General features: G+C 34.2%; 3 protein-coding genes, 1 long non-coding RNA gene and 1 pseudogene across 6 annotated transcripts; 2 read left to right on the plus strand and 3 right to left on the minus strand.

Moving 5' to 3' along the window:
* Positions 1-3,212: 3,212 nt before the first annotated feature.
* LOC107924640 (phenylacetaldehyde reductase) lies at positions 3,213-6,290 on the minus strand. Its single transcript, XM_016855174.2, has 6 exons — positions 5,885-6,290; positions 5,620-5,789; positions 5,023-5,214; positions 4,456-4,618; positions 4,149-4,329; positions 3,213-3,613 (listed from the first exon to the last, which is right to left on the minus strand). Exons 1-6 carry the CDS (start codon positions 6,000-6,002, stop codon positions 3,466-3,468), a joined length of 972 nt encoding a protein of 323 aa, XP_016710663.1. The 5' UTR covers positions 6,003-6,290; the 3' UTR covers positions 3,213-3,465.
* Positions 6,291-10,632: 4,342 nt separating this feature from the next.
* LOC107923323 (endo-1,4-beta-xylanase 5) lies at positions 10,633-12,632 on the plus strand. Of its 3 annotated transcripts, none has more exons than XM_016853527.2 (5): positions 10,633-10,987; positions 11,490-11,693; positions 11,824-11,925; positions 12,019-12,165; positions 12,243-12,632. In XM_016853527.2, exons 1-5 carry the CDS (start codon positions 10,958-10,960, stop codon positions 12,258-12,260), a joined length of 501 nt encoding a protein of 166 aa, XP_016709016.2. In that variant the 5' UTR covers positions 10,633-10,957; the 3' UTR covers positions 12,261-12,632. The 3 variants fall into 3 exon arrangements, with proteins under 3 accessions (XP_016709016.2, XP_040961697.1, XP_040961696.1); XM_041105763.1 differs by having other exon boundaries at positions 12,019-12,061; XM_041105762.1 differs by having other exon boundaries at positions 12,024-12,061.
* Positions 12,633-13,357: 725 nt separating this feature from the next.
* Positions 13,358-22,721, plus strand: LOC107924052 (protein transport protein SEC31 homolog B-like; annotated as a pseudogene).
* Positions 22,480-24,427, minus strand: LOC107924053 (uncharacterized). The gene is made up of 2 exons (XR_001691699.2): positions 23,861-24,427; positions 22,480-23,079 (listed from the first exon to the last, which is right to left on the minus strand). It is a non-coding gene; the product is annotated as an uncharacterized lncRNA (long non-coding RNA).
* Positions 24,428-25,340: 913 nt separating this feature from the next.
* On the minus strand, positions 25,341-27,921 carry LOC107924497 (serine/threonine-protein kinase-like protein At3g51990). The gene has a single exon (XM_016854981.2). It carries the CDS (start codon positions 26,951-26,953, stop codon positions 25,634-25,636), a length of 1,320 nt encoding a protein of 439 aa, XP_016710470.2. The 5' UTR covers positions 26,954-27,921; the 3' UTR covers positions 25,341-25,633.
* Between the last annotated feature and the right edge of the window lie 52 nt (positions 27,922-27,973).

A 27,973-nucleotide genomic window follows, 5' to 3' on the forward strand; every position in this document is an offset into this window, starting at 1 on the left:
TTGTTGTCTCTAGAGGCTGGCCTCTTCATCAGGTTGATGTGAACAATGCGTTTCTCAACGGCGATATTGATAGTGAAGTATTCATGCAACAACCTCTAGGGTATGTTCAGCTAAGTTCTGATGGGAAGCCTCTGGTGTGTCGCCTAAGAGAGGCTTTGTATGGTCTTCGTCAGGCTCCTCGGGCATGGTTTGTGAAGCTGAAGGCCTTTCTTGCGACCATTGGCTTTGTTGGGTCAAAATCGGATGCTTCATTGTTTATTCGTGTCCGACCTGATTCCACACTGTACGTTCTTGTGTATGTGGACGACATATCGTGACTGGTAATTCGACTCCTTCTATTGACTGGTTTGTGCAGTTGTTAAATGATGAGTTCCCGTTGAAAGATATGGGTGCTTTTCATTATTTCCTTGGGATTGAGGCCACTTGGCCCTCCTCTGGATGTCTTCATCTGTGTCAAAAGAAATATATTCGTGATATTATTGCGCGAAGTGGTATGTCCACTGCTAAAAGTGTTCATACGCCAATGAATAGTTCGTCGAATCTTTCTAAATATGACGGTGATCTTTTATCAGATCTAACGGAGTATAGGAGTCTTGCTGGTGCATTATAGTATATTGTTCTTACTAGGCCTGATATTGCGTATGCAGTAAACAAGGTTTGTCAGTTCATGCATAGCCCCACTACGGTTCATCTGGTTGCTCTCAAAAGAATCTTACGATATTTGTCTGATACTCTTGATTTTGGGGTAGTTTTTTGTCCGTCCAAAGAACTGTCCCTGGTTGGGTATGCCGATGCTAATTGGGGGTTGAACTTCGATGATCGTCGCTCCATATCAGGATATTGTGTATTCTTTGGTTCGAATCCAGTGTCATGGTCATCTAAGAAACAACCAGTGGTTTCTAGATCCTCAGCTGAAGCTGAATATCGAAGTCTTGCTGCTGTCACCAGTGATGTCCTATGGTTATCATCGTTGCTTCAAGAATTACATGTTAAGTCTGCTACTACACCTAATATTTGGTGCGATAGTTCCAGTGTAGTTGTTGTTGCTGCCAATCCCGTCTTACACTCCAAATTTAAACATGTGGAGTTAGATTTATTTTTTGTTCATGAGAGGGTTGTTGATGGTTCAATTCAAGTTGGTGAAGTTCCTGCGTCTGATCAAGTCACTTGTTTCAGGAATTTTCTTTGGGTGAGGAAGATGGGTAAATGTTAATGAATCAATTAGAGAGGCAGTTAGTAGTAGCTAAGGTTGTTAGCAGATAGTTAGAGTAAGCAACTAATTCTATTACTATAAATACAAAGACTTGTTTGTATTAAGAAGATAATGTAGTCTAAATTCATTTCTGAAAGAAGATTAGATTTACCTTTTATTTTTCCTATTTCTCTTCATTAAGTAACATATATACCACATCACCATCACAAAATATCTTATAAAGATTTCTTGTTTTAAATAATTTCATATAAATTACATGCACACAATAATAATAAAAAAAAGAAAGAAAATACGTTAATTTTATATTAGAAACACGATAATTTAGCTAAAGTGTCACGTTACCATAAGATATCATCTATCAATACAACTAAGACACATTTCGTATACTTATTCTTTAAAAGTTTTATTTTGTAAGTCTTTAGCCACCAGATCTACAATAAAGAGATCAATTAAAATGTGCTTTGTTGATATTATTTGTTTCTAAACTTCCTCCTTAACAAAAAATTATTTTTATTTCATATATTTTGCAGTTTTAGAGTATTTGTGATTCTTGGAGAAAATAATGTTGCGAAATCATTACAATAAATTTTCAGCAACTCAGTAACAATGTTAGACTACCCAAAATCTTAAAATAAGCTTTGTAACTATAATACCGTATGAATTGTAGCGTCAAAATATGTCACAAACTCTACTTTTATCCAAGGTAGTCAGTACCATATTGATGAGTGCACTGTTCTAGTCCTGATATTAGTACATACCAATACCAATATGTTTTACTGTAACATTTCAGATTTATCGATATTTTTAATTTTTTTACATGTATATTTATTGTCTAATGTTAATTTCTTACTAAATTATATATTAAATATAAATGTAAATATATCTCAATTGCATCCACATAAATATATTTATATGCAAATACAAGCTTTAAAATTATTAATTGGTTTAATAATTTAATTTGATAATTATATTTTAATTTTAAATGTAACTATAAAAAATTGATTAAGATTTAACAAAAACTAAAAAGTTAAGTTTAAAGTATCAAAAAAAATTCACGTCATTCTTTAACCATGTGGTCAGGGGTTGGATCCCACCTCATAGGACACATTTTATGGTTGACTGTTTTTCTCTTTGGATAGCGTCTGTGGTGAGGGATTAGTCACTGCTACAAGTGGTGGATACTTTGATTATGACAATTTTTTTTTACCAAATGTATGAGTTGTTAAGCATTGATATAAGCTAGTATTGGTCGAAACAGGTTAAAACACACCAAAATAGCCAAAACGTACCAAAATCTTGCCCTTAATGAAACCTAAACTACTTGGTATAAATTGAGGATTGAAATTATTATTAACTAAGTCGGTTATACCACATACATCCAGATTGTTTTCATCATTATGAATATTGATGCAAGTGTATTAAATTATTTTCTCGAGAATTTTCATTATGCTTCCAACATTTTAAATTTTTTTGGGGTTTTCATATAAATTTTACCATATAGTGATTCATATAAAAAGCAATAATTAACAACTATTAAACACATGTCAAATTTTATCATATAATGATTCATTAACTGCTAGATTAATAAGATATCTAAAAGTGACTATATTCACCATAAAAAAATATTATATATTTTCATAATTAATATCACCAAGTTTTGAAAACTTGATTTATGTCCCATAAAAACTACTCATTTCTATTTTGTTGGTTTTACACTTTTAGATGCTTTCTTTAATCGTCAAAAAACCTCACATCTTAGAAAATCATTTCTGGCTACATTACTCCATAGATTTAGGCACAAAGTCCTTTCCTTTTATCATTTTACCATAAATGTTATCAAACAACTCTTTCATTTTGATTCCATTTTTGTTTCTCCAAAGTCAGATAACTCATTCAGATCTCTCTATTCTTATTATTTTTATTTGCAGCAACCTGAAGCTGAGTTTTTATTCGGAGTACCTGTATTATTTATTATTTTTATATAATTAATCAACCATGCTTCAAGCAAATATTACTTTTATTATAACACGTGGTTATCTTCAGAAGTTAATTAAAGCATTTAACAATTTGACTTGCCATATTAATAGTCAATATAATTAATTATTCACTTTTAGACAGCAAACCTAACATTATCAACCAAGACCCAAATGCTTGAAATACAGTCCTGGGGGCGGCAGTGGCAGATGGTCACAGGTACATACTGGAAATAATAACATGTTCCAACGAGATGGAACATTAAAACCAACACTTCTTCAGATGCTTAAGAAGCCTTTCTCCTTAAAGCTTTCAATAGTTTCCCTCAGACTCACCTCCCAAGGAATGAAGCTGAGACCCAAACTTTTTGATTTCTCCTGGGATATCTGGAAAACACGCTCAAGAGGCTTCTCATGATCTTCACACCTGTTGTTAATTAAACAATACATCACAATTTTAGGTAGAGAACTAAGATCTCAAGTCTCAATCATGCATGCAATGGGGGCTTTTGAAACTTTACTTGCTGTGGAACGAGTGATCATAATCCTATCCAATTAAAAGTTTAATAGAAAAAAGAAAAGAGCTAATTTACACTCTAAAAGAACTTTATTGCTAAACAACTTCCCAACAATATCAATTCTAATCCATATGAATACATGATGAGACTCTTTTTAGCCCTCTAACCTTCTAAAATGCAGGCAGCAGTTCATTCATGTAAATTTCACGCCATTGCTTTGCAATTGAGTACAGTCTAAAAGTTCCCTATGACCTAGATTGAGTGGTTTTTGCATCAGAGCCAACTAACATAATCCAACTACCCCAGACTCTCTTACCATTCTACCAAGTGAGGACAGTCGAATGAAACAACGATGGAACACAAGAATCCAGTGAAAGAATAATAAGTTGCATTTGGCAACTTGCAAAGAGTGATACTAAATAGCAAGATAATCCAATTGCTTACTTTTCTTTAAGGCCCAAAGTAGGATAAAGTTCATTCAAGGTCTTCAGAATTTCCGGAAACTGTGCATGTCTCTGGACTAGGCAATATCTGCCAGTAGCTGAAGGGATCTCAAATGCTTGAATATGTGCATATGCAACATCTCGAACATCAACAAACCTAAAACCAGGAGTAGTGTATTCTCCTGAATTCAAAAGATTTAAAATGTTTTTGGAACAAAAATGAAACAGATGAAGAACTTTTCTTCCAAACAATTAAAATGAGAAAGAATATTTAGGTACATCATCCTCAATAGGTTAAAAAAAGTTACCTTTTGTGAGGGCTAGAATAATATCTGAAGTGCTATTTAGAGCTGGCTGTAAAAGAGGACCAATCACGAATCCTGGATTAAGTACAACCAAGTTGATCATATTGTCTTCTGCAAACCTCCAAGCAGCTTCCTCAGCTAAAGTTTTAGAGGCCATGTACCAAAGCTGGAAAAACCAAAGATCAAGAAGTAAATACTTTGACATTATGTATACTTTCTTTAGTCATTTGAGAATGTTGATTTATCATAAACTAAACCTATTCCAGTAGCACATAAGGTTGAGAAAAGATAAAATATAGAACCCTTAAGATGAAAGGCGATAAAAATCAGACTTGACATAACTTTGACAGCATAAGATTTACAAGGACTTTTGATCAAAGTGCAATTTAGTTAGAAACCTCACCTCCATTAACATTTTCTATACATAGATTAATTAAAGAAGAGGGTATAACTGAGATTACTGGTCACTCATGGAATTTCGAGAAGCATATATGCTACTATATTAGCTATGACACTATAAACAACAACAACAACAAAAACTCATTTCCAAGACATATTATTAAAAGTTACCTTATTCTCCTTGCAAAAACGTGCATCTGAAAACCAAGTCTCATCGACCACCACATCGGGAGTCAAAGGTTTTCCATTGTACAGAACTGAGGCGACAGAAGCTGTCATGACAACTCTCTTGATGGACGGAACTTTTGCACATGATTTAAGAACATTAAGCGTACCCTTAATTGCTGGATCAATTATTTCTGCCTGAAAATGGGAAAGATAAAACGGTTTGCATAAAATTCAATGACAATAAGTTAAACAGGGTGGCCTGGCCATTATCTTACGAGAGAGGGTCAAATCACATATAATGCAACCATACAGCTTACAATACAATAACTCATCATCATTAGAACATAAATCTATAGTAGTTGTGTTGGAGTCCAAAGTTCAATTAGCCTGCAATTGAAATGTGCATGCTTGCCCCCAAAATTGTATATATAAGTGAAATTTAGCTTCTATTTTTTAGCCTTTGATCCTTTCCCACAACAGTTTGAAAACAATCTTAGTGGTCTTTTGCCCCCTTAACTAGGTTCCCAGTCCCACATCCTAGCGGTTCAACTAAGTGCAATACAAAAGAAAATCAAAGACATTACAAATGGAAGGATAGACCTGTGGGTCGGCAGCTGAAAAGATGACAGGGGAGGCTGTATGGAAAACACCGTGGCATCCATCCACTATAGAGTCAAAGCATCCTTCCTCCAACAACTCTGCTTTCAACAAATGAAGCCTTTCCTTAGCCCCATCAAGGGCAAGCAGGTGCTGTGTCTTTTTTGGATCATCTGTTGCATGTTCAAACATACCATTTTGTGGTCAAACTGAAACGGAGGGGCAGGAAAATTTCTTTCTTGTAAAAGAAAAAGAGAAAATTACAGACTTGGGTCACGAACAGTGGCTTTAACAGTGTAGCCGCGTTGTAATAAGAGCTTAACGAGCCACGAAGCTACGTAACCAGACGCTCCAGTTACGCACACAACCTTTTCTGCTCCACTCATCTCTAATCAGCACCCGACTCAAGAGTAGTATCGCTTTAAGTAGTTGGGGTTTTGGAAATTTCTGTATCTTCTAGTATGCTATTGCCAGAATCTGAATGAGGCGTCTCCAAGGAAGACGCAGACCTAGGGTTGACTACTTCACTTTACTAACAAGCAAAACGCAGTTTACAGCTTCTTTTTCCTTTTAATGACAGGGAGTGATGGAGTTTATTTGGAGTCGATCTGATTTTTTTTTGGCATAATGAAATATTTACCACTCCGACTTGGGTTTTGGTACCAATAAAGTTCCATTTCTAAAATTATTTATAGATATAGGCAGTTTTTAAAAATAATAATGAGTATGATCAAAAACTTAAAAATGCGTTGACATAGATGTATTTTTAAGGATAAACTAGAAAATCGCTTTTATGTCAACATTTTTTTTTGTGTCAGGTAAAAGTGCGTTGACGTGGATTTATTTTTGACCGTGTAATACTCATTGGGTTATTTGTAAATTTGGTTTTATGTTTAAGGTTTTAGGTATGGTTAGGATTTAGTAAAATTTAAATTAGGGTATTAGATTTTTAATTGTTTAGAGTTTTAAGGTTTACTTTTTTTAATTGCTAAGTATTATTCTGGAAAAAATATTTTTGACAATATGAGTTTTGAAAAAATAAATTTGACGTGATGTATTCTGAAAAAATTATTTTGATAAGATGAATTTTGTTTTTTTAACATAATAAATAGAAAATTTTCATAATTAGACACATGATTTTTTTTTTATTCAGCCACAACCAAAAGCACTTGAAAATTTAGTTAATTATTTTTAAGTAATAAAAAATATATATTTTAATAAAATGCTTAAGATAACTTTATAAAAAAAAGTGATAGTAAACAATGATCATATCAATTTGAACTTACTAATAATATCATACCAAATTAAAAAATATATATTAAAATTTCAAATTTTGATATAATAAAAGGGACTAAAACTATAATTTAACTTAATTCCGTACACACAAGGCTCCAAACCACAAAAATCCACTCATTTTATTAGGCATATTAGCTCACACGGCTCTAGTCAAATAAAAACTAAAAATGAAAAGTAAAAGCTAAATGCTCCCGTAGAAAGAACAAAGGTATTCAAAATTCAATTCCCTTATTCTTCTCAGAACAATTCCATAGAAAATTTTAAATCCAAATCATGTAGGGAAGGAAAGGCTCAACAAATAGAGAGCAAGAATGGCATCAATGACATGCAAGATCTAAAGTATTACAATGCTTCAAATGGTGGTTCAACGATGAACAATGAACAACCTCAGATCACGAATAACATTGATAAGTTCAAGAAAAGCAAATTCAGTGGAGATTACACAGCCAAAAACATGTCCACATGAGCGCACTTTTGCCTGACATAAGGAAAAAACACTGATGTGGAAGCGTTTTTCTAGGTTAACACTTGAAAACGTGTTCACATCAACGCGTTTTTAGATTTTTGGTCCATACCCGTCATTATTTTTAGAAACAACCTATTTTAGTAAATAATTTCAAAAATGAGTATCTATTGGTATTAAACCCTAACATTATAACTAAAACATTTTAATTTTCGTTTTTTTAATAATATTTTTAACCCCCACGGTTCCTCTCCCTCCGTCACCGAGCAGGTATGGTTCTATAGGTGGAAAATCAAAGAAAAGGCAAGAGTTATGTTACAAATTAGAGAGACGTTACATAGATTGTAACAGATTCAATCAGAAATAAAGTGGAAAAGCTAGATTACATATTGATGATGCAAAAACTCAAAACTCCCCAAATGCTGTGTCCAATGAAGCTAACAATCTTCCTAATGGAATTATTTCATCGTCACCACTTTCGCAATTCATTTTCACATATTCATTCAACTTAGTTAACGACTCTTCTTCATACGCCTTGGTAACCTCATGTTCCCTGTTTAAGTTGCAACTTGCATATAGTGAAGTCGCGATATTAAGTTTATTGTTATCAATGTCACGAAATCTTTTTTGCGATAGTCACGATATTGAATTACTGTTTTCATGGTCATGACTCAACACTTTTGAAGTTGCGACATAAAATTATTGTCTGAAATATCGCGACGCTTACTTATGACAATTACTGGAACAATACCTATTGTTTTAATAGTTTTTTACATTTTAGTCCCTCAAATGTTACCGGAATATCACGAGAGCTTTCATAAGCCTACTTATGACCCGGAATTGAATAAATGATGTGTTTAGAAGTATTAAATGACGACTATCTTGTATGAACCGACTTATTGAATTTTGAAATGAAAGTGTAATTGCTTCAACAAAAAATATGACATTTCATATCTTAAAGCTAATGTTCAAGTTGAGAGTAAGGTATTACACTATAGAAAGTAAAAGATCACTATATAATATATATAAATATAAATGTAATGACTATTCAAAGTGAATTATAATATAAAAATTATAAAAAATAATTTTATACAATAATTTAATAAATAGATATTTTTATTATAGTAAATATTATTAAAATATTATTAAAATAAAATCATGTTCAATGATTTAATTTTTTAACATACACGTGGTTTTAATACTTTTAATAATTAATTTAGCAAAAACATGATATATTTTTAATATAAAATGATTTTAAATAATTATTTATTATATTATGAATTCATTTTCAACTAATGTGGTTAATAATTATTCATTATAATCAACAATTTAAATATTATAAAAATATTATGATACATATTATTTTATTACATAAAATTACAATTTAACATATTTTTAATAAATTCATAAAAATAAAATAATTTATCATTTCTATTATATAGTATTATTAATTTAATGTCTTTAATAATTATTTTTTATTCTCACCTTATTATTATAGTTAGGATTAGACTACTAATTTTAATTCTATTGTTATAGTATTTAATGTCATGACCGGTATTTTTAATTTTAATGTAACCTAATTGGTAATAAGTTTATTTATATATACTTTTTAATATTAATTGATATTTGCTATGTGACGTATTGAGAAATTGTCTCCTACTATCATCGGATTGGTTAATAATATCATGTCAGGACAAATTAGCAACAAGAATAAATGTTCAAGTTTTACCTTTTACTTTAAATTTTAATTAAAACAAAAACAAAAAAAGTCTTTTCCTCTCAGACTTTCAAGTGGATCTGATTCCGTACAATGAAAAACCCAAAGTCTAGTCTCGGGTTTTTTACAAAATTATTATAAAAAAAATAAAAAATAACCAAAATATTATAACTTTTCTTTATTTATCAAAATATACAAAAAAAAACAAAAAACAAAAAAAAAAAACCTAACAACAGCCTGACAGGCCAATCACATTGGCGGCACCAAAGGTGCCAAAGAGATTGGCGGCACCAATGGTGCCAATGTGATTGGCGGCACCAATAGTGCCAAGGACTAAAATGTTAGTTAAGGGTAGTTTCAAGGACCTAACATGCAAATTTACCATTTTAAATTCTAAAATTGAAATATGACTAATTGCCTTCTAAGCCCTCCTTATTTATTATTTTCTTTTTATTCCCTTCAACTCACTTTTTTATTTAATAACTCTATTAATTTTTTTATTAATTTTTTTATTCCCCTTCTAAGCCTGGTATTTCTATTAATTTTTTTAATTAAATCTAATATTAGTTAAGTGATAATTAAGATACTTAGAATTCTAATTAAGTAATAACTCTATTTTAATTTAATAAACTATTCTCATTTAATAACTCTATTTTAATTTAATAAAATATTCTCATTTAATAACTCTATGTTCATTTAAAATATAAAATTTACTGAAATATAAAATTTGTAGCTTCATAATATCTTAAGAGACTATTTTAATTAAAATAGTCTAACATGTTTATGTTATAAGTCTATTAAGAATATATTAAATTTGTAAATAGATAAAATAGTTTATGTTTCCATTATTTTTTCCTTTGATTTAATATTAGTTAAGGGAATATATTAAATTTATAAAATTAAAATAGTTTAATTTAATTTTTTTAAATTAAAATAGAGTTATTAAATGAGAATAGTTTATTACATTAAAATAGAGTTATTAAATTAAATTATTTTAATTTTATAAATTTAATATATTCCCTTAACTAATATTAAATCAAAAGGAAAAAAATAATGGAATCATAAACTATTTTATCTATAAACATAAACTAATAAATTTAATAAATTAAAATAGAGTTATTAAATAAAAAAGTGAGTTGAAGGGGAATAAAAAGAAAATAATAAATAAGGAGGGCTTAGAAGGCAATTAGTCATATTTCAATTTTAGTGCGCACAGCAGCAATTAACTTCCAAAATTTAAAATGGTAAATTTGTATGTCAGGTTCTTGAAACTACCCTTAACTAACATTTTAGTCCTTTGGCACCATTGGTGCCGCCAATCTCTTTGGCACATTTGGTGCCGCTAATGTGATTGGCCTGATCAGGTTGTTGTTAGGTTTTTTTTTGTTTTTTGTTTTTTTGATATATTTTGGTAAATAAATTTTTTTATAATATTTTGGTAAATAAAAAAAAGTTATAATATTTTGGTTATTTTTATTTTTTATAATAATTTTGTAAAAAACCCGTCTAGTCTCCCTCCCGCCTCCTAGTGTTAGGGCCCCTTTGGATGCAAACGCACAACAGTGCGTTGAATGTTTTCCCCTCTATTATCAATCTCACTGCACTGGACTAGACTCTGGACAGCCTTTGGATGTGTTGGCTTCCAGTACAGTGAGGAATTTCTACTCCACTGGACAGCCTTAAGCTGACTGGTGCTAAAAGCTTCAGTAAAAATTTAGCAACTTCAGTTGCTTTTTCTTTTCCTCTTTTACCCATCTATTCTTCAGTTGCATTATTCTTCAGGGTTTTCTGATGTTTGGTTACCCTTCTTCTCCTCTTTCCCCTTCCCTTTCCCCTTCCCCTTGGGTTGCAAATCAGTTTGGTCAATGACCTCTTCCGGTTCCTCCTTCATCCAGGTAAGGCTCCTCCTCCTTCTTCCGTTCTTCATTCCTTTTTCAGATCGTTGAAATCAAGGAGAAATCCGAAGACCTACATGCTCTAATCAGGTATTCCATTAAAAACTAATAGCTTTTATTTATCGATTTTTAAATGTGCATGCATATAATTACTTGAAGAAACAAATAGTTCGTTGTGGAAATTCTTATATGAGATTTTTTTTTCTTCTACTGAATTTCTGGGTTTTGTTGGAATCCTTGAAAAATATATATTTCCTTGTCAGATCGTGATGACATTGACTAGATTGGTTGTCTTTGGATTACATTAATGACCTTTCGATTGGAAAAAGAAGTGTTGGGTCGATCTTGCTTTTGACCAATGATGAGGGTTTAGTGAATATCAGAATTATGGAATCAATTTATGTTTTTTTTTCCGATAATTTTAATTGTTTGCAATGATAATTGTTCAAGTGGAAAACTTTTACTGTGAATATCAGACAAATTGTATTTTGAAACATTACAGGATTGGCTTACTCTGTTTGGTGCAATTACAGCTTGGATCAAAATACAAGGTGCAAATTCAGCTCTCATTAGGGCAAGCTTGAAGACAGAAAACAGAACATATAATCGTATAGGGACTGTTTTGGCTAAGAATGGTTGCTGGTCATTTCTCAAAGGTGGATTTGTTCTTGATTCACCTTCAAATTTAGCTTTACTGCTATTCCAGGTGAACCTGTTTTCAAATTAATATAAATTTAGGCTTTTATATGTGAAAAAGATTGAGCATTAGATTATTAATGCTGTCACTGATTTTTGCTTCTAAGAACCCTTTTTTTTCTAATGTCCTGGATATGCAGAACTCAGATGATAAAGACATTGATATAACAATTGATAGTTCTTCGTTACAACCAATTACAGATCAAGAATGGAGGTTTAACCAGCAATTCATGATTAACACTGTAATTACTGTTGACACACTTTGTGAAATGATATTTCAACAATGGTAATGTTCAATATCTTAACAAAATTACTTACTGTCTATTTTTCCCCAGCAAAGGAAGCGTGCTGTAACAATACATGTCTCAGATCAACAAGGTAATAGGTTGCAAGGAGCAGTAATAGCTATAAACCAAGTCTCAAAGGATTTTCCATTTGGTTCTGCAATAGCACACACCATTCTTGGGAATTTGCCCTATCAGGTATGTGTTCATATTCATTTCTTAATACTTGTCGGACAATGCTAGCTAATTGATCTTGTTTTCTTTTTGTCTTCCAGAACTGGTTTGTTGAATGATTCAATGCAGCAGTGTTTGAAAATGAAGTGAAATGGTATGCAACAAAACCAGATCAAGGGAAGACCAACTACACCTTAGCTGACCAAATGCTGGAGTTTGTTAGAGCCCACCAAATAATAGCCAGAGGCCACAACATATTCTGGGAAGACCCCAAGTACACGCCTGCATGAGTGAAATTACTTTTGTGTTCTACTAGATTAAAATGTTTTTAATATCCTTTCTGTAGGCAATTCGATTAAGGAAATTACTTCTTTGCATTCGTTTTTCTTTTTCTCCTTAGTTTTATGCTAAAAAAACCAACACATGTAATCCGGACTACTTATGTATATAGCATATTGCTTATTCAAGTAATGAAGTTAATCTTTACATCATCCGGGTTACTTGCTTCTGTTTTCTTTCTCTGCTGTCAAAACCCCAACAGATGTGATTTTCAACTCTTCCCTTTAGCATGGATGACCAGCTCAAGGCTCGACATTGCGCGTTCTACATGGTGGCCATAGGCTATTTCAGTTACTAGCCAACGGTTGGTTTTAGTTTTGAAGTTATTTGGTGCTAGCAATGTCTTGCATTGAGTTACTGATAACAAACATTTGAAATAACATGCATTAAGACACACAGCCAACGGTTGGTTTTAGTTTTGAAGTTATTTGGTGCTAGCAATGTCTTGCATTGAGTTACTGATAACAAACATTTGAAATAACATGCATTAAGATACACAGACATTGAAAAAAAGGGTATTGTAAATATTTCATTAAAGAGATTTGAAAGAAGAATGAATAGTAATAATTTTTAAATTTTTCTCTAGTTTTAATTCATTTTTAATTAATTATTATTAAAAATAAATATAATTGTAATAATTTTTAATAATTTATTAATTTTATAATTTTTAAATAATTTTAAAAACTTCTATTATATATCATTTTTAATCTAATGTCACATTTTTTATTTTTACTATTAATTTTATAATTTTTACTCCCTCAATACTAGCCTATCCAATCTCACATATCTAATCTCAATAGCCTATCCAATCTCACCGCTAGAGTAACTAATCTCACCGCTAGAGTAACTAATTTCTTTTTAATCTCGTCAGAGCTAAAGATACGCCCATCCAAACTAAGTCTTAGTCCTCATCCTCCATCTCTCTGATTCCACAAAACATATCAAAACCTATTTCTCCGAGTTCTCTCCATCTTAATCCAAATCAGTTTTTTTCTTTGTAGTTATTACGCTCCAATCACTTACGCCCGAATAATTATTACCCATCTTTGTTTCTTTTTCACTGTATCGACAGATATACTGACAGGGGCATTTTTGGAGGATAAGAAACCGTAATTTTTGCATTTTAGTCATATGGCGTGTATAAAATGGGTCAATAGATCGGCCTCAGTGGCACTGGCCCCGGACGCGCCCTACATGGCGGCGGGGACAATGGCTGGGGCGGTCGATCTTTCCTTCAGCTCATCGGCTAATGTCGAGATCTTCAAGCTTGATTTCCAGAGTGAAGATCGGGAGCTTCCCGTGGTAGGTCAATGCCCCAGCTCAGAGCGTTTTAACCGCCTTGCTTGGGGGAAGAACGTATCCGGCTCCGACGAGTTTTCACTCGGGCTCATTGCTGGTGGCCTCGTTGATGGCAGCATCCATATTTGGAATCCGTTGACCTTGATCCTGTAAATTTAGTTTTTTATGCATTGTGTTTTATTTATCTAATTCACTTTATTTTTCGGTTGAATTGCAAATAAGGAGAATTAGTAAGGAATTTTCTTAATCTGCAAGTTAAGTGGATATGTTGCGGCTTTTAAGTGTATTATGTTTGTGTAAATGGTGACTGTTTTCTAGCGTCTTGTGATTACACTATATTGCTATCTACTTTGACACATTTCTGATGTGGGCTTTCTATTGTTTTTTTATGTGCATTGAATTGCCTGGTTGTTTGGAGTGGATAACAAGTGACTTCTAGGCCGAACATGTTTTATTTGAGCCTAGAGTTTTTAGTGGTTGGATTGAATGATGTTTTGCCCATGATTCTAGATTACTTATTTTAACTGCATATGATATGTGGTTAGTTGAAATTAAAATCTGGAAGAGATGTGTTGTCTTTTTTTTTTTTCTCAAAAAGTAAAATATTTTGATATTTTTTTAATGCCTTTTTTTTTAGCTGGAGTCAGTTAGACAAATTTTACCGTAATTTTTTGTGCCCTATATTTGCATTGCCTTTGAGCATGCTGCATGCTTAATTTCATTTTGTCTCATGCGTCGATGGTATTGTTTTATGTTAGAAATTAGGAGTGAAAGTGAATACAATTGGAGGTTCATAATTTAGAGAAAAATATGATGTTTGCATTTTTGTGGTGTTTTCTTCACTTGTTTGTTCGGTATTTGAATAAGTTGTGTTGATTCTTTTGTGCTGGGTAATTACTTGATGATTATAGAAAAGCTTGTTTTCAAAGGGCGGGAAACTATTTTATTTTCCTTGTATTTGCCTGCTGGATGCATTTCGGCCTTGCTGTATTTTGTTAGAAAAGAAAAGATGATCTTTATCTTTGGGGAGAAATTTCTTTTTACAAAATGGTTCATGACTTAGACCCTCTTTAGGGAAGTGGTAATGTTCTTTTATCTGTTCTTGTATGGTTTTTGTTTCTAGCGATCGAATTGGGTTACTCTCTCACATTTCACTTTTGAGAAGTTTTTTGCTAACTATTACTAGATATAACAATCTACCTCTGTTTTGGGATATTTATTTTTGTTAATATCATCATTTTATTTTTGTTTGTAACAAAAGAAATGATGGTGAAGAAAAATTTAACTGATCTCCACCATAGATATTTTGCATATATGGTTAATGTGGCTGTAATTTACCTTTTCTTTACTTCCTTAGCTCTGAGGCAAGTGAACAAGCTCTGGTTGGACATCTTTCAAGGCACAGAGGGCCTGTGAGTTTTCTTTTTCTGTAATAAATGCGTGATCTTTCTTACATCTGTGATATTTTTCATCAAGCATTTGAAGATTGTGTGGTGTGTTTAGTTTTTTTCCTCTCCCCATATTTCAGGTTCGTGGTCTTGAGTTCAATGCCATTGCTCCAAATTTACTAGCATCTGGGGCAGATGATGGTGAAATCTGCATTTGGGATTTGGCAGCACCTGCACAACCCACCCATTTTCCACCTCTTAAGGTATGTACCAATTATCCATAACTTTTTGAATTGGAATCCTCGTGCGTCTATTATGTCATTGATAATAATCTTGTAAGTTCTGCTATGCTGTTTGTGTTCTACTAAATGCCTTTAACTTCTGCGTATTTATTGCATCATTAATGTTGCAAGCATACCTTTTTTAAGTATATTAATTAATGGTTTAGTTGGAAAGTAGACTACAAGATTACCTGATCTACATAGTTTTTTTGGTAATGATGCAGGGTAGTGGTTCTGCCTCTCAAGGTGAAATCTCATTTCTGTCTTGGAATAGCAAGGTTCAACATATATTGGCATCAACTTCATATGATGGAACTACTGGTGAGGAAATGAATGGATTTTATTGTCTTGTCATATATGTTTAGCAGGGAAGATAATATGTATGTTTTTATTTTTCCAGTTGTTTGGGACTTGAAGAAGCAAAAACCAGTTATAAGATAAATATATGTTATCTACCAAGCGAAAATATATGTGACCTGTTACTTCATTAGACCTAATCTTTTATATAAGTAAATATATATTGACAGTTTTGCAGATTCAGTAAGAAGGCGATGTTCTGTTCTGCAGTGGCATCCTGATGTTGCCACTCAACTTGTTGTTGCATCCGATGATGATGGTTCACCTACCCTTAGGGTAACAATCTTGTTGTTGATATTGCTTCTCTTGTTGATTACTATTTGTAGGGAATATGTTAATATCTTTAAGTTTTGCAAGTAGCTTTGGGATATGCGGAACATGATGTCACCAGTGAAGGAGTTTCTAGGGCATACAAAAGGTAAGCATCTTGACAAGTTGATTCTTGTTCATAACTTGGTGATAACTACCTTCTTTGCTTTTAGATATTTTCTTCTGCCCTCGATCTGACCATTTTATGCAATTGAGTATTTGCTATATCACTTTTTTCACTCTTTCTAAAATTAAAAATCAGCAGCCTGAATATTTTTATCAATAAGAATGGCAATGACAATGGAAGGTCCAAATAACTCTTTCGGTTTGACCTTTTACTAGATCATTTAATGTGAGATGCATTTAATTTAATTCTTAAAGTTGGTGTGAGAGGAATTTTAAGACTGAGTTGGTTGCCCTTCTGTCGGAACCATTTGCTTTAGGGCTCCATGATAAACTTAGGTCTTTGTCTCTTTCCTGGTATAGGTCATCTGTTATTTTTTCTGGTAGTTATCTGTCTTCCATTCTTGTAGTGGTTTTATATTTTTTTTTTCTGGTTCTTTTAGTTGTTGTAAGTTAAAGTGGAGTATTATTTTTGCTCTTATATTTGACAGCATACGCTGTTGCTTGTGTAATTACAATGGCATGGTGTCCCTCTGACAGCTCTTATTTGCTCACTTGTGCAAAAGATAATCATACTATTTGTTGGGATATGGTTACTGGAGAGGTTGGGGGGGGGGGATGAGTTGATTATTTATATGCTTCAGCTTTCTTCTGCTGATTTTGCCTGTCCCTTTTATCAAACAAGTATATTCTCAATTTTGATTTTTTTCCCTCTTTTGGGGCATAGATTGTCTGTGAATTGCCTGCTGGTAACAACTGGAACTTTGATGTGCACTGGTATCCGAAGATGCCTGGAATTATATCAGCATCTTCCTTTGATGGCAAAATTGGCATTTACAATATTGAGGTGCGACCTTGTTTAAATTATATTTTCTATCACAGTTAACCTTTTTGTTAAACAAACGTTTCATGACAGTTTGACTTTTTATATCACAGATCAGTTGCAATCTGCCTGTGATTATTATACACATGTGGATGGGATTTATATTTGTTGCGAGAAACTGTTTCTTTTGTAATTTAATTGGCAAATGTTTGAAGCTTATTATTTTTGCTGGTTTGTCTATAAAAAAGATACTTGTCTGATCTGCAAACAATTTTTGCCTCAGAATATTTTCTTGGAACCCTAGATTTAGCACTTCTTTCAGGTAATAAGGGTTGCAGCCGATACAGTGTTGGGGAGCTTGATTTTGGTGCAGGTGATTATCAAATATAACCGTATGTTTTACTGTGTCAGTTGGTTTAGCAGTGATCAAATATGAATCATTGTAGACTGGGTTGGATAGGCTTAGGTTGAGCTTTAGCTTTTCCCGTTCTTTTCCCCCTCCTATTATAATTTGACCTTATTAGTATTAAGCTTTGGCAGTCAAGAAGAAACATAATGATGACTGTCAAAAGTTGGGGAAGATAAGCAGATATGGGCCAGATCTGTTTAAATAATCTTCACTGTTTATCTCCTATAAATTCATTGTTTCTGAGACAATATATATTTATTGGTACTTTAGTTTCTCTAACTAGTTTTGATGTTTTCTTTATGCAGCGTCTTTGAGAGCTCCAAAATGGTATAAACGTCCTGTTGGAGCATCTTTTGGTTTTGGAGGAAAAGTTGTCTCTTTTCGCCCTTGTTTATCTGGTTTAAGTAGTTCTGCATCATCAGAGGTAAGTATGTTGGTGAGGTTTGTTTTGTTCTGTTTTATTTAAATGCCACCCACATTCTTCTGTTATCTTATGGTCTTGTATATTATTTTTCAGGTTTTCGTGCATAACTTAGTTACTGAAGAAAGTCTTGTCAGCCGTTCATCTGAATTTGAATCTGCAATACTGAATGGGGAGTGGTCTTCACTAAGGGTTTTATGTGAGAAGAAATCCCATGAGTCTGAGTATGTTGCCTGAATTAAGAAAGTGTAGTTATTTTCTTCTTTTTTCTGTTGTCAAAAAATTTGGTTACCTCCACCAATTAATATTTTTGATGGTTCGTTTTGAATAATTCTGCACAGATCTCAGGATGATCGAGAAACATGGGGCTTCTTAAAGGTGATGTTTGAAGATGACGGGACTGCGAGGACAAAGTTGCTCATGCATCTTGGTTTTAGTTTACCTGCAGAAGAAAAAGATACTGTACAAGATGACCTCTCTTGGAGTGTGAATGAGACTACACATGAGGATAAAGTGGAAGAAAAAATGGGCTATGGGGGAGAGAAAGAAGCTACCCTCTTTGCAGCTGATAATGGGGAAGATTTCTTCAATAATCTTCCAAGTCCCAAAGCTGATACACCTGTTTCAACTTCCGAAAATAGTTTTGCTGTTGAGAGCACAGTTCCTAGTGCAGATCTAATACCTCAAGAATCAGACGGACTGGAGGAAAGTGCAGATGCATCATTTGATGATGCTGTTCAACGTGCTTTGGTGGTGGGTGACTACAAAGGGGCAGTCGAGCAGTGCATTGCTGCGAATAAAATCTCTGATGCTTTAGTTATTGCTCATGTTGGTGGTTCTTCCTTATGGGAGAGTACACGTGATCAATATCTTAAGATGAGCCGTTTACCATACCTCAAGGTAAATTAAATTTTTATTTTTGATTAGCACTGATTGATTTAATCATATTTCTTCATTATTTCTTTAGGTTGTCTCTGCAATGGTGAACAATGATCTCACAAACCTTGTAAACTCTAGGCCTTTGAATTTTTGGAAAGAAACATTGGCACTCCTCTGTATGGTAAGTTTCCAATTTGGAAGTAGATAATGTACTGGTGTAGCCACAAATTGTATAACTGAACTTGTTGTTGCCATTATCATGGGCTTATTTATCATATTTGATGAGCAGTTTGCCCAGGGAGAGGAATGGGCTGTACTCTGTGATATCCTTGCTACAAAACTAATGGTTGCGGGTAAAACTCTGGCAGCAACTCTCTGTTATATATGTGCAGAAATATAGATAAAACCGTAGAGATTTGGTCAAGTTGCTTGACAACTGAAAATGATGGGAAATCTTATGTTGATCTTCTTCAGGTAAGTTGGCAATCGGTAGAACAACACATTTCTGATTGTCTAGTCCACCAATCTGACGATAGACTTTGTTTTCTAGGATTTGATGGAAAAAACGATTGTTCTTGCTTTGGCAACTGGCCAGAAGCTATTTAGTGCATCTCTATGCAAGCTTGTTGAGAATTATGCTGAAAATTTGGCTAGTCAAGGACTCCTAACGACAGCAATGGGGTATTTGAAACTCTTCGGGTCTGATGAGCTTTCTCCTGAACTTGTGATCTTAAAAGATCGTATTGCATTTTCTACAGGACATGGTACGTGGTTTAGGATAGATCTCTGGTAACTGTTATAGTGCTGTTGCATTGGGTTTTGTATCTACCACTGCTAATTTATATTTGTGCAAATAATTCACATGAAAAGTTCATGCTGGTAACTGAAAATGTCCACCAGTTGAACTTGGTAGGAAACACGATTGAGCTCTTCCAACTTGGATTGCTTAAACAGTGATGCTTTAGATTTAAACTAAAGAACTGTTAGCAACATTTTCTGGTCTCTCAATTTCTTTCAATTTATCTTACAGTTTTTTTTACTTGCATGTAATAGCAATATTTATGTGGCCTAACATGAAATTAGGTTGCTGTTAGCTTTGTAGACTTGAAATGTGCCTATTGAGGATATTTACTTTTATTCTTGCAGAGAAAGAAACCAGTGCTTCTGATTTTGGTAACTCTCATCCCGCAAGTGGACCAGTCTTTGAGGCTTCACAACAGGTATATCATGGTGCTATGTCTTGCACTTTCGTTTTATAAGAGTTGTTTTTGAGTGAAAGTTCCTTGAGAATCTGTTGTGATGCTGTGAGTAGCCTTTTCTTTTCTTCTACTTTTACTCATCGCTTAGGAGTTAGCTACATCGCAAATTCATGCAAGTGTTCCTGATAGTGCTTATGATGAAAATTATCAACACTCTTTTTCTTCATATGGAGGGTATGCACCTCCTGCCTTGTATCAACCTCAACCACCACCTGCTAATACTTTTGTTCCTACCACAGCTCCTCATTTTTCCTCGGTATGCTGTACTGCTTTGCTTTTTGTGCATAGCATTCCATTTTGTTGATTTTGCTATTAATTTGTCATGTTATCTCAACACCTAGAACTATTTGGTTGAATTGGTATTTGTAGTTGCTTTCTATGAATTACCATTCTATTGGATGTATCCTTGGGAAAAGAAAAGGAGAATGCTTGTTTAGAGTTTTTGGAGTGAAAGATTGCATTTAATTGACAGCGTGGAATTGGTATGTGTTTGGAAGTCTTGGCCTTGGGGGGTTTTTTTTAATCCGTGATTGATCTTCATTGACTTGACTGTTTTTCAATTCACAAACCGCCTTCCATTGCTTCTATCTAAAAATTGGTTGCGACTATTTTTTTCTTGAGATCCACTAGGGATAATAAAACTGTACAACTGAAAATCAGAACAGAACCAGCTTCATTTGTTTGATTGGAGTTGATTTTTTATATACCTTGGTTTGATAGAACAACGTGAAAATCTGTATACACAAAATGTAGAAAGAAGATTAGATACTTGGTAGAAGGCTCTTAGATGTCCTAGATGAGCACTCTGTTTTGACTTTCTAGTTCTTCCAGCCTTTTCAGTTTCTTATGTGCATGATGTTTTTTGCATTTTTATATCATTTTGATGCTTGACTAAATAGTTTCTTGACATTCCAGGCAAATTTTGCTCCTTCACCTGGCTCCACTCAGCCTGCTGTTAGACCCTTTGTTCCTTCAAATCCTCCTGTTCTAAGAAATGCTGATAAATATCAGCAGCCAACTACCCTGGGTTCTCAGTTATATCCTGTCTGTATAGCTACATTATTTTCATATTTGATGCCAAAGTTTCTGAGACTGGTATACTGAAATACTTTTGCATGCTTTCAGGGTGGTGCCTACCCTACGTATCCTTTACCCCATGGGGCCGGTTCACTTGCATCTGTCCCATCACCAATGGGATCTGTTCCTGGCCCAAAAGTGTCCCAAGCTGTAGCTCCCACCTCAACACCTAGGGGATTTATGCCAGTAACTAACCCACCTGTTGTTCAAAGACCAGGGATGGGCCCAATGCAACCACCCAGCCCTACACAACCGAGACCAGTACAACCAGCTGCAGCACCTGCTGCCCCTCCACCAACTGTGCAGACCGTCGATACTTCAAATGTTCCTGGTAGTTGCTAGTTTCTTGGATGCTAATGTCATGCATGTTTATTGGATTATGGAGATATTCTGGTCATGTGGTATGTTCTCGTCACTGTATAAGTTTGTTCCAGCAGGGTTTACCATCCAAAAGAATTGAGCAAAGTTTATCTTGACATTATTATTCGTCATCTGAAGAACCTTTATGAAATATGATAAATCTCTGTTCTTGGATTTCTTCAACTTAAAGATGATATGGGATACTTTTGGTGATGGCTTCATCTTGTTTGTTTTTCAGCTCACCAGAAGCCTGTAATCACAACCTTAACTGGACTTTTTAACGAGACATCTCAAGCACTGGGTGGCTCACGTGCAAACCCAGCAAAGAAGCGTGAAATAGAAGGACAATTCAAGGAAAATAGGTGCCTTATTTGCCAAACTCAACAGTGGAGACATTTCAAAAAATGCTTCTGATAAGCTCATTCATCTTTGCCAGGCTTTGGACAATAATGATTTTGGTACAGCTCTGCAAGTCCAGGTATGGTGGGGGAAGAGTGTTGTTTATGGTGATTTCATCATGAATTTTGGCAACTGAAAGTAGTTTTCATAAGTAAAAAGTTGTTTTTCATTTTAACATATATTTCCTGGAACAGGTTCTTCTTACCACTAGCGAGTGGGATGAGTGCAACTTTTGGCTTGCAACTCTGAAGCGGATGATTAAGACGAGGCAGAATGTAAGATGAGGTAGATGTATAAGGGAGGGCATAAAATCTGCAATTATGGAACCCCCCCCCCCGGGGTCTGCTTTTATTTTTTCCTCAACATACTTGGGGGCAGGGTACTGATGAGTCCTTTGATGTACACAAGAAATAGGGCATCTCTTTGATTGCGGTGCAGAGGATATTCTTGGTTACTTCACTGCTATATATTGACGACTTCGCCTCTCATATACTAGTCCGTTGTCAAAGCAAGTTAGTGGGAATAGTTGCGATGCAGAGGATATTTTTTTGTTTATTACACATTTTGTTATGAGTGGTATTTATAAGTAGAGTTGAGTTGGCTTATTTAGTTCAGTTCTGTTTCTTTTTTGTTTCTTTTGGGGAGGACGGAGCGAATTGGATCTGACATGCTTTTCCAATGTTTGGTTTGTGCGTGGTAGTTAGATGTAAAACCCTTTAGCTTTTTTATTATCAAAACAGAAAATTACAAAGAAAGATTTATTATTATTTCTAGATTCTGATAGATGTGGGTAAAAACAAATTATGTACCAAAATTACAAGAACTTTGATGCAAAAAATCAATTATTGCTTTGGTCATGTTGTCTTGGGTTTGCGCTTAAACGCATGTCTTCATAATGTTATAATAGGAATGACAGTCAACGGAATTTGGTTCTGGTTGGTTCCATCCAGCTTTCAAGTGGGCGTTAATATCTGAAATGCTCAGACCCATCTACTTGAAGCTCAGGACTTAAACTAAAAAGGCAAGCAGAAATGGAAGTTCTCTTTAAAAATTTTTTTTGAAAAGAAGCACCGCCATCTTTAGACATTTTGCACAATTTGGTAACCACCAAAAAAAGAATAAGGAGGGAGCACTTGCCTTTTCCACCATAGATATTGATTGATCATTCCTTGATGCTTTCAGTTTTCTCTTCCTCACAAACTCACACTCGATAGTCTGGACGGAACTAAAAGCATCATTAAGAGTCTTAACTTCAAATTTTTCATCTTTACTTTTTGCAATAACTGATAGAAGAAAAAAAAAACTTCAATACTTGGATCCAGAAAATCAAACACAGCACAACCCATTTTAGTTTCATGTTTTAAAATTCATCATCATTCTTCTCGGATTTTCGTATGTTTCTATTGCCCCAATAAAAGTAAAGAAAATGTATTTACAATTCAGTTTATTTCATGGTTATTTATCTTAAAACCCATATATATGTTATTTGTGTGAGACTTTAGGCATTTGAGAGAAAATACATAAAAAGATAACAGAAGCTTTTAGTAACAAAGATAAATTTGATGGAAGAAACAAATTGTCTATGTGAAGATAAAATTTGCAATCATGCTAATATTTTGGCCCTCAGTAAAAGTTTTAATAGTTTAATAGATATTACTTCTTTATATTTTTATAAATGATATAACAAAGCAAATAAAATAGAACAACAATTAAACAATTTAAGAGAAGTTACAAAATTAGATTTAAACAATGAATCTAAAAAAATATTATCTAATGTTAATAATAAATTAAAACAAGTTCTTATTAATAAAAATATAAAACAAAAAATAGATTTAAGAACTTTATATTATAAAAATAATAATATAATATTAATTTTGTCTAAAAAATATAAAAAAAAAAAGAAAAAAGAAAATTGCCATAGTTGAGCAATAATGAGGGAGGTTGAGGGGGGGGCACATTCACCAAGGAAAGGAGAAGCACATGAAACTGGAAGTACCTGAGCTGTAAAGCCTTGATATTTGGAAAAACAAAAAAACAAACAAGGAATACACATTTTCTTGCTTCCTGATAAATAACTAAAGACGCATCTCCGTTTGAAACTTTGGGTCTTCCTCATCTTCATCTTCTTGTCTTTATTATTAATCGACTTCTTCTTCTTGTTTTTAAAAAAAATGAAAAAGACATGGTGAGGAATAATAAGGAAAGGGTTACCAAATGATCACTAACAGAATGGAGTGATGAAGTTGGGTTAGTTATTATCTTTGTTCAGTCCTTTTCTGAACAGCAAAATCTGACCTAATGCTCCAAATGCAGCGCCAACTCAAGTGTCCTGTTTTTTAACTTGAAGCACAGTGGGTGGGGAAGTGAAAGCAGATTCATATATTGTCCATTGCGTGCCTTCCAAATCACTCTTCCTCCACATCTTATCCTTAATTTCTTTTCAACCAAACACAAATATACTAGGACCTCACTTGGCAAGACATGAAGATGAGATCCTACTTGGTTTCATTCTTTTGGTTCTAACCACAATTGATCCTATCACCACAGAAATTATCTTTGGCTCAACCCCCAATATCTGGTTTTAAACACATCATTTGTGATTTTACTACCAGTCAAATTTTGGTTTTCATCTGTAGTATCATAGGTTGGTCCTAATAGTTAACGTCATTAACCATTTTAATAAAAATTATGTGAAATTAAATCCCAAAATTGAGTATAATTGGATCAAAACCACCTTTACTTTCCGCAAATCTTTTAAAGATATTGGCCAAGCTGTGTAGTATTTAACATATTCAACCAATACATTCAAAATTATGAACAAGTGTTGACATTCAATGCTGTTATTGTATAAATTATAAATTAATTATCTGTCCTTAAGGCATGGCCAGCAAAATCCATACTGCCAGAATTCTTTGTTCATTTGAGTTCTTATTTGGCTATAATAAGTAATGTGAATTGAACCAACATTGCAATTTGCAAGGCAGTAAAATATAAATATATCATTAAAATGAAGATGACAGAAAAAAGAGACGAATCATTAAAAGCTGTCCATTTTCACAGGGAAGTGCTGGGATTATTCTGGAAAGCGTTAGAAGAAAATTCACATTCCAATAAGAAATTTCCATACAAACAAACAAAAATCCAGGTTTGATGATTTAATTATTCCATTGACATGATGATGTGCCGAATATCAATAATACCTTTGGATTTCCAGAAATAAGATACGATAATCTCTCTCTCTACCCTCTACCCTACAAAATATGACGAAGTAAAAGCAAAGCAAAGCAGACCCCTCTCATCTCAATTATTTATGTATGTTTTGGACTTTGATAAAACTAAACTACTGGGTTTAGCCTTTAAATTACATAAAATCCATCTACTTTCCCAAACCTTGCGTGAGAATGAAACGAAGTAATACGTTATTCAGTTATTGCGAAAGCAGGTTCAAATTACAAAAAAAGAAGAAGAAACCCATATATTTTGAATCACCTCATCATGCATGGATTCGTCAATTGTATGCTTTGCAGCAAAAACAAGATTAACAACCTAAGAAATGGACATTAGCCATGTCCTCATCTTACATACAAAATGAACACAACTTTAACAATTCAAAGAAGCTTTGGATATGGTTGAAATCACCAAAAACAAGTTACCAACAAGTAAAATACACATGGATTTGGGGTGGGGTGCAAGCAACTGAAACTTGGAAGCCTCGACTTTGCTTCATTGCCAACCATTTCAATGTTCATGATATACTACTGAATGTCACCTACAGCAATCGAGCAAATACATCACCTTGAGAAGTTTCTCCGGCTGATCGATTCCTCCTCAAACCGAAACCACCGTTCTTATCTTCACCATATCTTTTGCTGCTCCCTGATTTTGTTCCAATTCCAACAAGGTCAGAGCCACACTCTCCCTCAACACCACTCATGCTCATGCCCATTAGTTCCATCAGGTTGCTTCTGAACCCCAAATCTGAATAGACTCTGCGCGAGTCCCTTAAGTTTTGCCTCCCAAATTTACCATCCATGGCATCCTCGGCGTTCCTACACTCAACAGGACGCCCCATTGTTTCCACCATCATACATGGATTGTTAAAACCATTCCATAGATGTAGAGGAACCAATTTGCTCAACCCTGTTAACCAACCAACCACCTCTTTCATTGCCGGCCGCCGCTCCCTGCAGGACCTCACACATTTAGCTGCTATGACAGCCAACTGCTTCCTAACAATAGGATCCGCAGGAGGTGCAATCCTTTGATCATATACTGCAACAATCTTCCCTTTCTTTATAAGAGGAATTGCCCAATCCACAATGGAAGGTGGTGAATGTGCAATGTCAATAGCTTTTCTACCACTAATAATCTCTAACAACAAGATCCCAAAGCTAAAAACATCAGTTTTTGTACTAAGATTATCAGGGGTCACATAACATGGATCAAGATACCCAATGGTTCCAGCTGGAGGGGTTGATCTAAGCCTATAATCATCAACACCACACCTGAGTGCCAACCCAAAATCACCCAACCTGGCATTGGAATTCCTATCGATTAACACATTTGCAGATTTAACATCTCTATGAATAATGGGGGGTTTTTGTGAGTGAAGTGTCTCTAAGGCTTTGGCAACTTGCAAGGCTAATCGAATTCTTCGACCCCAATTCAAAGGCCTTGAAGAAGAGGAAGTGTGAAGAACATCATATAAGGTGCCATTACTCATAAATTCTACCACCAATAAACGATCTTTAGCGTCATTACTAAAGCCAAGAAGATTCACCAACCCGGGACTTTGAATGTTGGACAAGATTTCGATCTCGTTATCAGCTTCCGGGTTGGTTTCTTGGTTTCTTAAAGATGGTTTCTTGATGGCAACGTGGCGTCCCCTGAGAACAGCCTTGTAGACGGAGCCGTGGCTACCTTTGCCTAGAAGCCTTTGGTCAGAGAACCCATTGGTGGCGGCTTCAAGGTCAGAGTATTCGAACTGTTGGATCTTGATGGGTTTTTCCTGCTTGTTGGTGACACCTTTGGTTGTGGAGGTGGAGATTATGGACACTGCTGAGTCTGCTTTGCAAGAAAGGTAACCCATCAAAAAACAAACCACAAAAAGTTACTTCTTTCTTTCTGAGTCTTGTTTGTGAAACGGGAATTTTGACAGGCTACAGGAAATATGAATCAGGAATGAACAATTATATCATTTCATTACTGGGCTGCAAATGCATCAAAGACTGAAGAGGAAAAATTGAAGTTTTTATTTTTTTCTTTTCCTGTCTCTCTCTCTTGGAGAGGAAAGGAAAGGGGCTTTTGGAAAATATATGAAGTGGCAGTGTTTCTTTATTGTTTACTTTTTCATTTTCATGTTGGGTTGGAAAGGAGAGGTAACATTTAGGGATATGGCAATGGCATCAAGCCTAGGTCTACAGCTGATCATCGGAGAGAGAGGCCCACCCAATTGGAATCCCGAGGGGTTTTGAACACATCAATTGTGCCATGAAATGTGTAACTAAAAAGTATTCACCCTCCAACACCAACACATCACAATCTTGCAACTCATTTTGCTAAAATCAACTAATCTCTACTAATTTGGATGATATATGATTGATGTGGTTTACTTTCACTCTCCTTTTGTGGTTTACCTTTCAATATAAGTTTGCAAATGGACAATACACACAACAAAAAACATGTTTGCTTGATTGACACTGAAGGTTAGATAAGATGTGCATAACTTTTGAGCTAACTAAATAAATTATTCAATTTCTACCGTTCATTGTCTTTTTTTCTTCTTACTGTTTCTGTTCTTACAAAAAATTTACTTAACCTACTTACCATCCAAGCTCTATTATAAATAACCTGAGGTTGTTTTCCTATGGCTGCTAAATCACTCCATGTTTGGACCAACACCAACCATATTTGAAAGGCGCAGCGCACCCCGCTCACTTTGCTCTGCGGAGTTGACTTCATTTCATCAGTATGATGAACTGCCTTCAAGCTCTAAATTTTGGCATTACATCACATTGTACTACATTTCATATCAGTGTTCCTTTTCATCTTTTGCGGTTAACAAACAAAACTGAAATTGAATTAGCAATTTAGAAGCAAGTGCAAGTTG

This window comes from Gossypium hirsutum, chromosome D11 (genome assembly GCF_007990345.1).
Source record: "Gossypium hirsutum isolate 1008001.06 chromosome D11, Gossypium_hirsutum_v2.1, whole genome shotgun sequence".
NCBI lineage: Eukaryota > Viridiplantae > Streptophyta > Magnoliopsida > Malvales > Malvaceae > Gossypium > Gossypium hirsutum.

Bases quoted from the DNA above. Each gene is read 5' to 3' on its own strand.
- LOC107924640 (XM_016855174.2), bottom strand. From the start codon at position 6,002: ATGAGTGGAGCAGAAAAGGTTGTGTGCGTAACTGGAGCGTCTGGTTAC. The intron at 5,790-5,884 runs GTCTGTAATTTT...AACATGCAACAG, and splicing joins AGCCACTGTTCGTGACCCAA to ATGATCCAAAAAAGACACAG. The intron at 4,330-4,455 runs GTAACTTTTTTT...TTTTGAATTCAG, and splicing joins TATTCTAGCCCTCACAAAAG to GAGAATACACTACTCCTGGT.
- LOC107923323 (XM_016853527.2), top strand. From the start codon at position 10,958: ATGACCTCTTCCGGTTCCTCCTTCATCCAG. The intron at 10,988-11,489 runs GTAAGGCTCCTC...GAAACATTACAG, and splicing joins CCGGTTCCTCCTTCATCCAG to GATTGGCTTACTCTGTTTGG. The intron at 11,926-12,018 runs GTAATTACTGTT...ATTTTTCCCCAG, and splicing joins AGCAATTCATGATTAACACT to CAAAGGAAGCGTGCTGTAAC.
- LOC107924497 (XM_016854981.2), bottom strand. From the start codon at position 26,953: ATGGGTTACCTTTCTTGCAAAGCAGACTCAGCAGTGTCCATAATCTCC.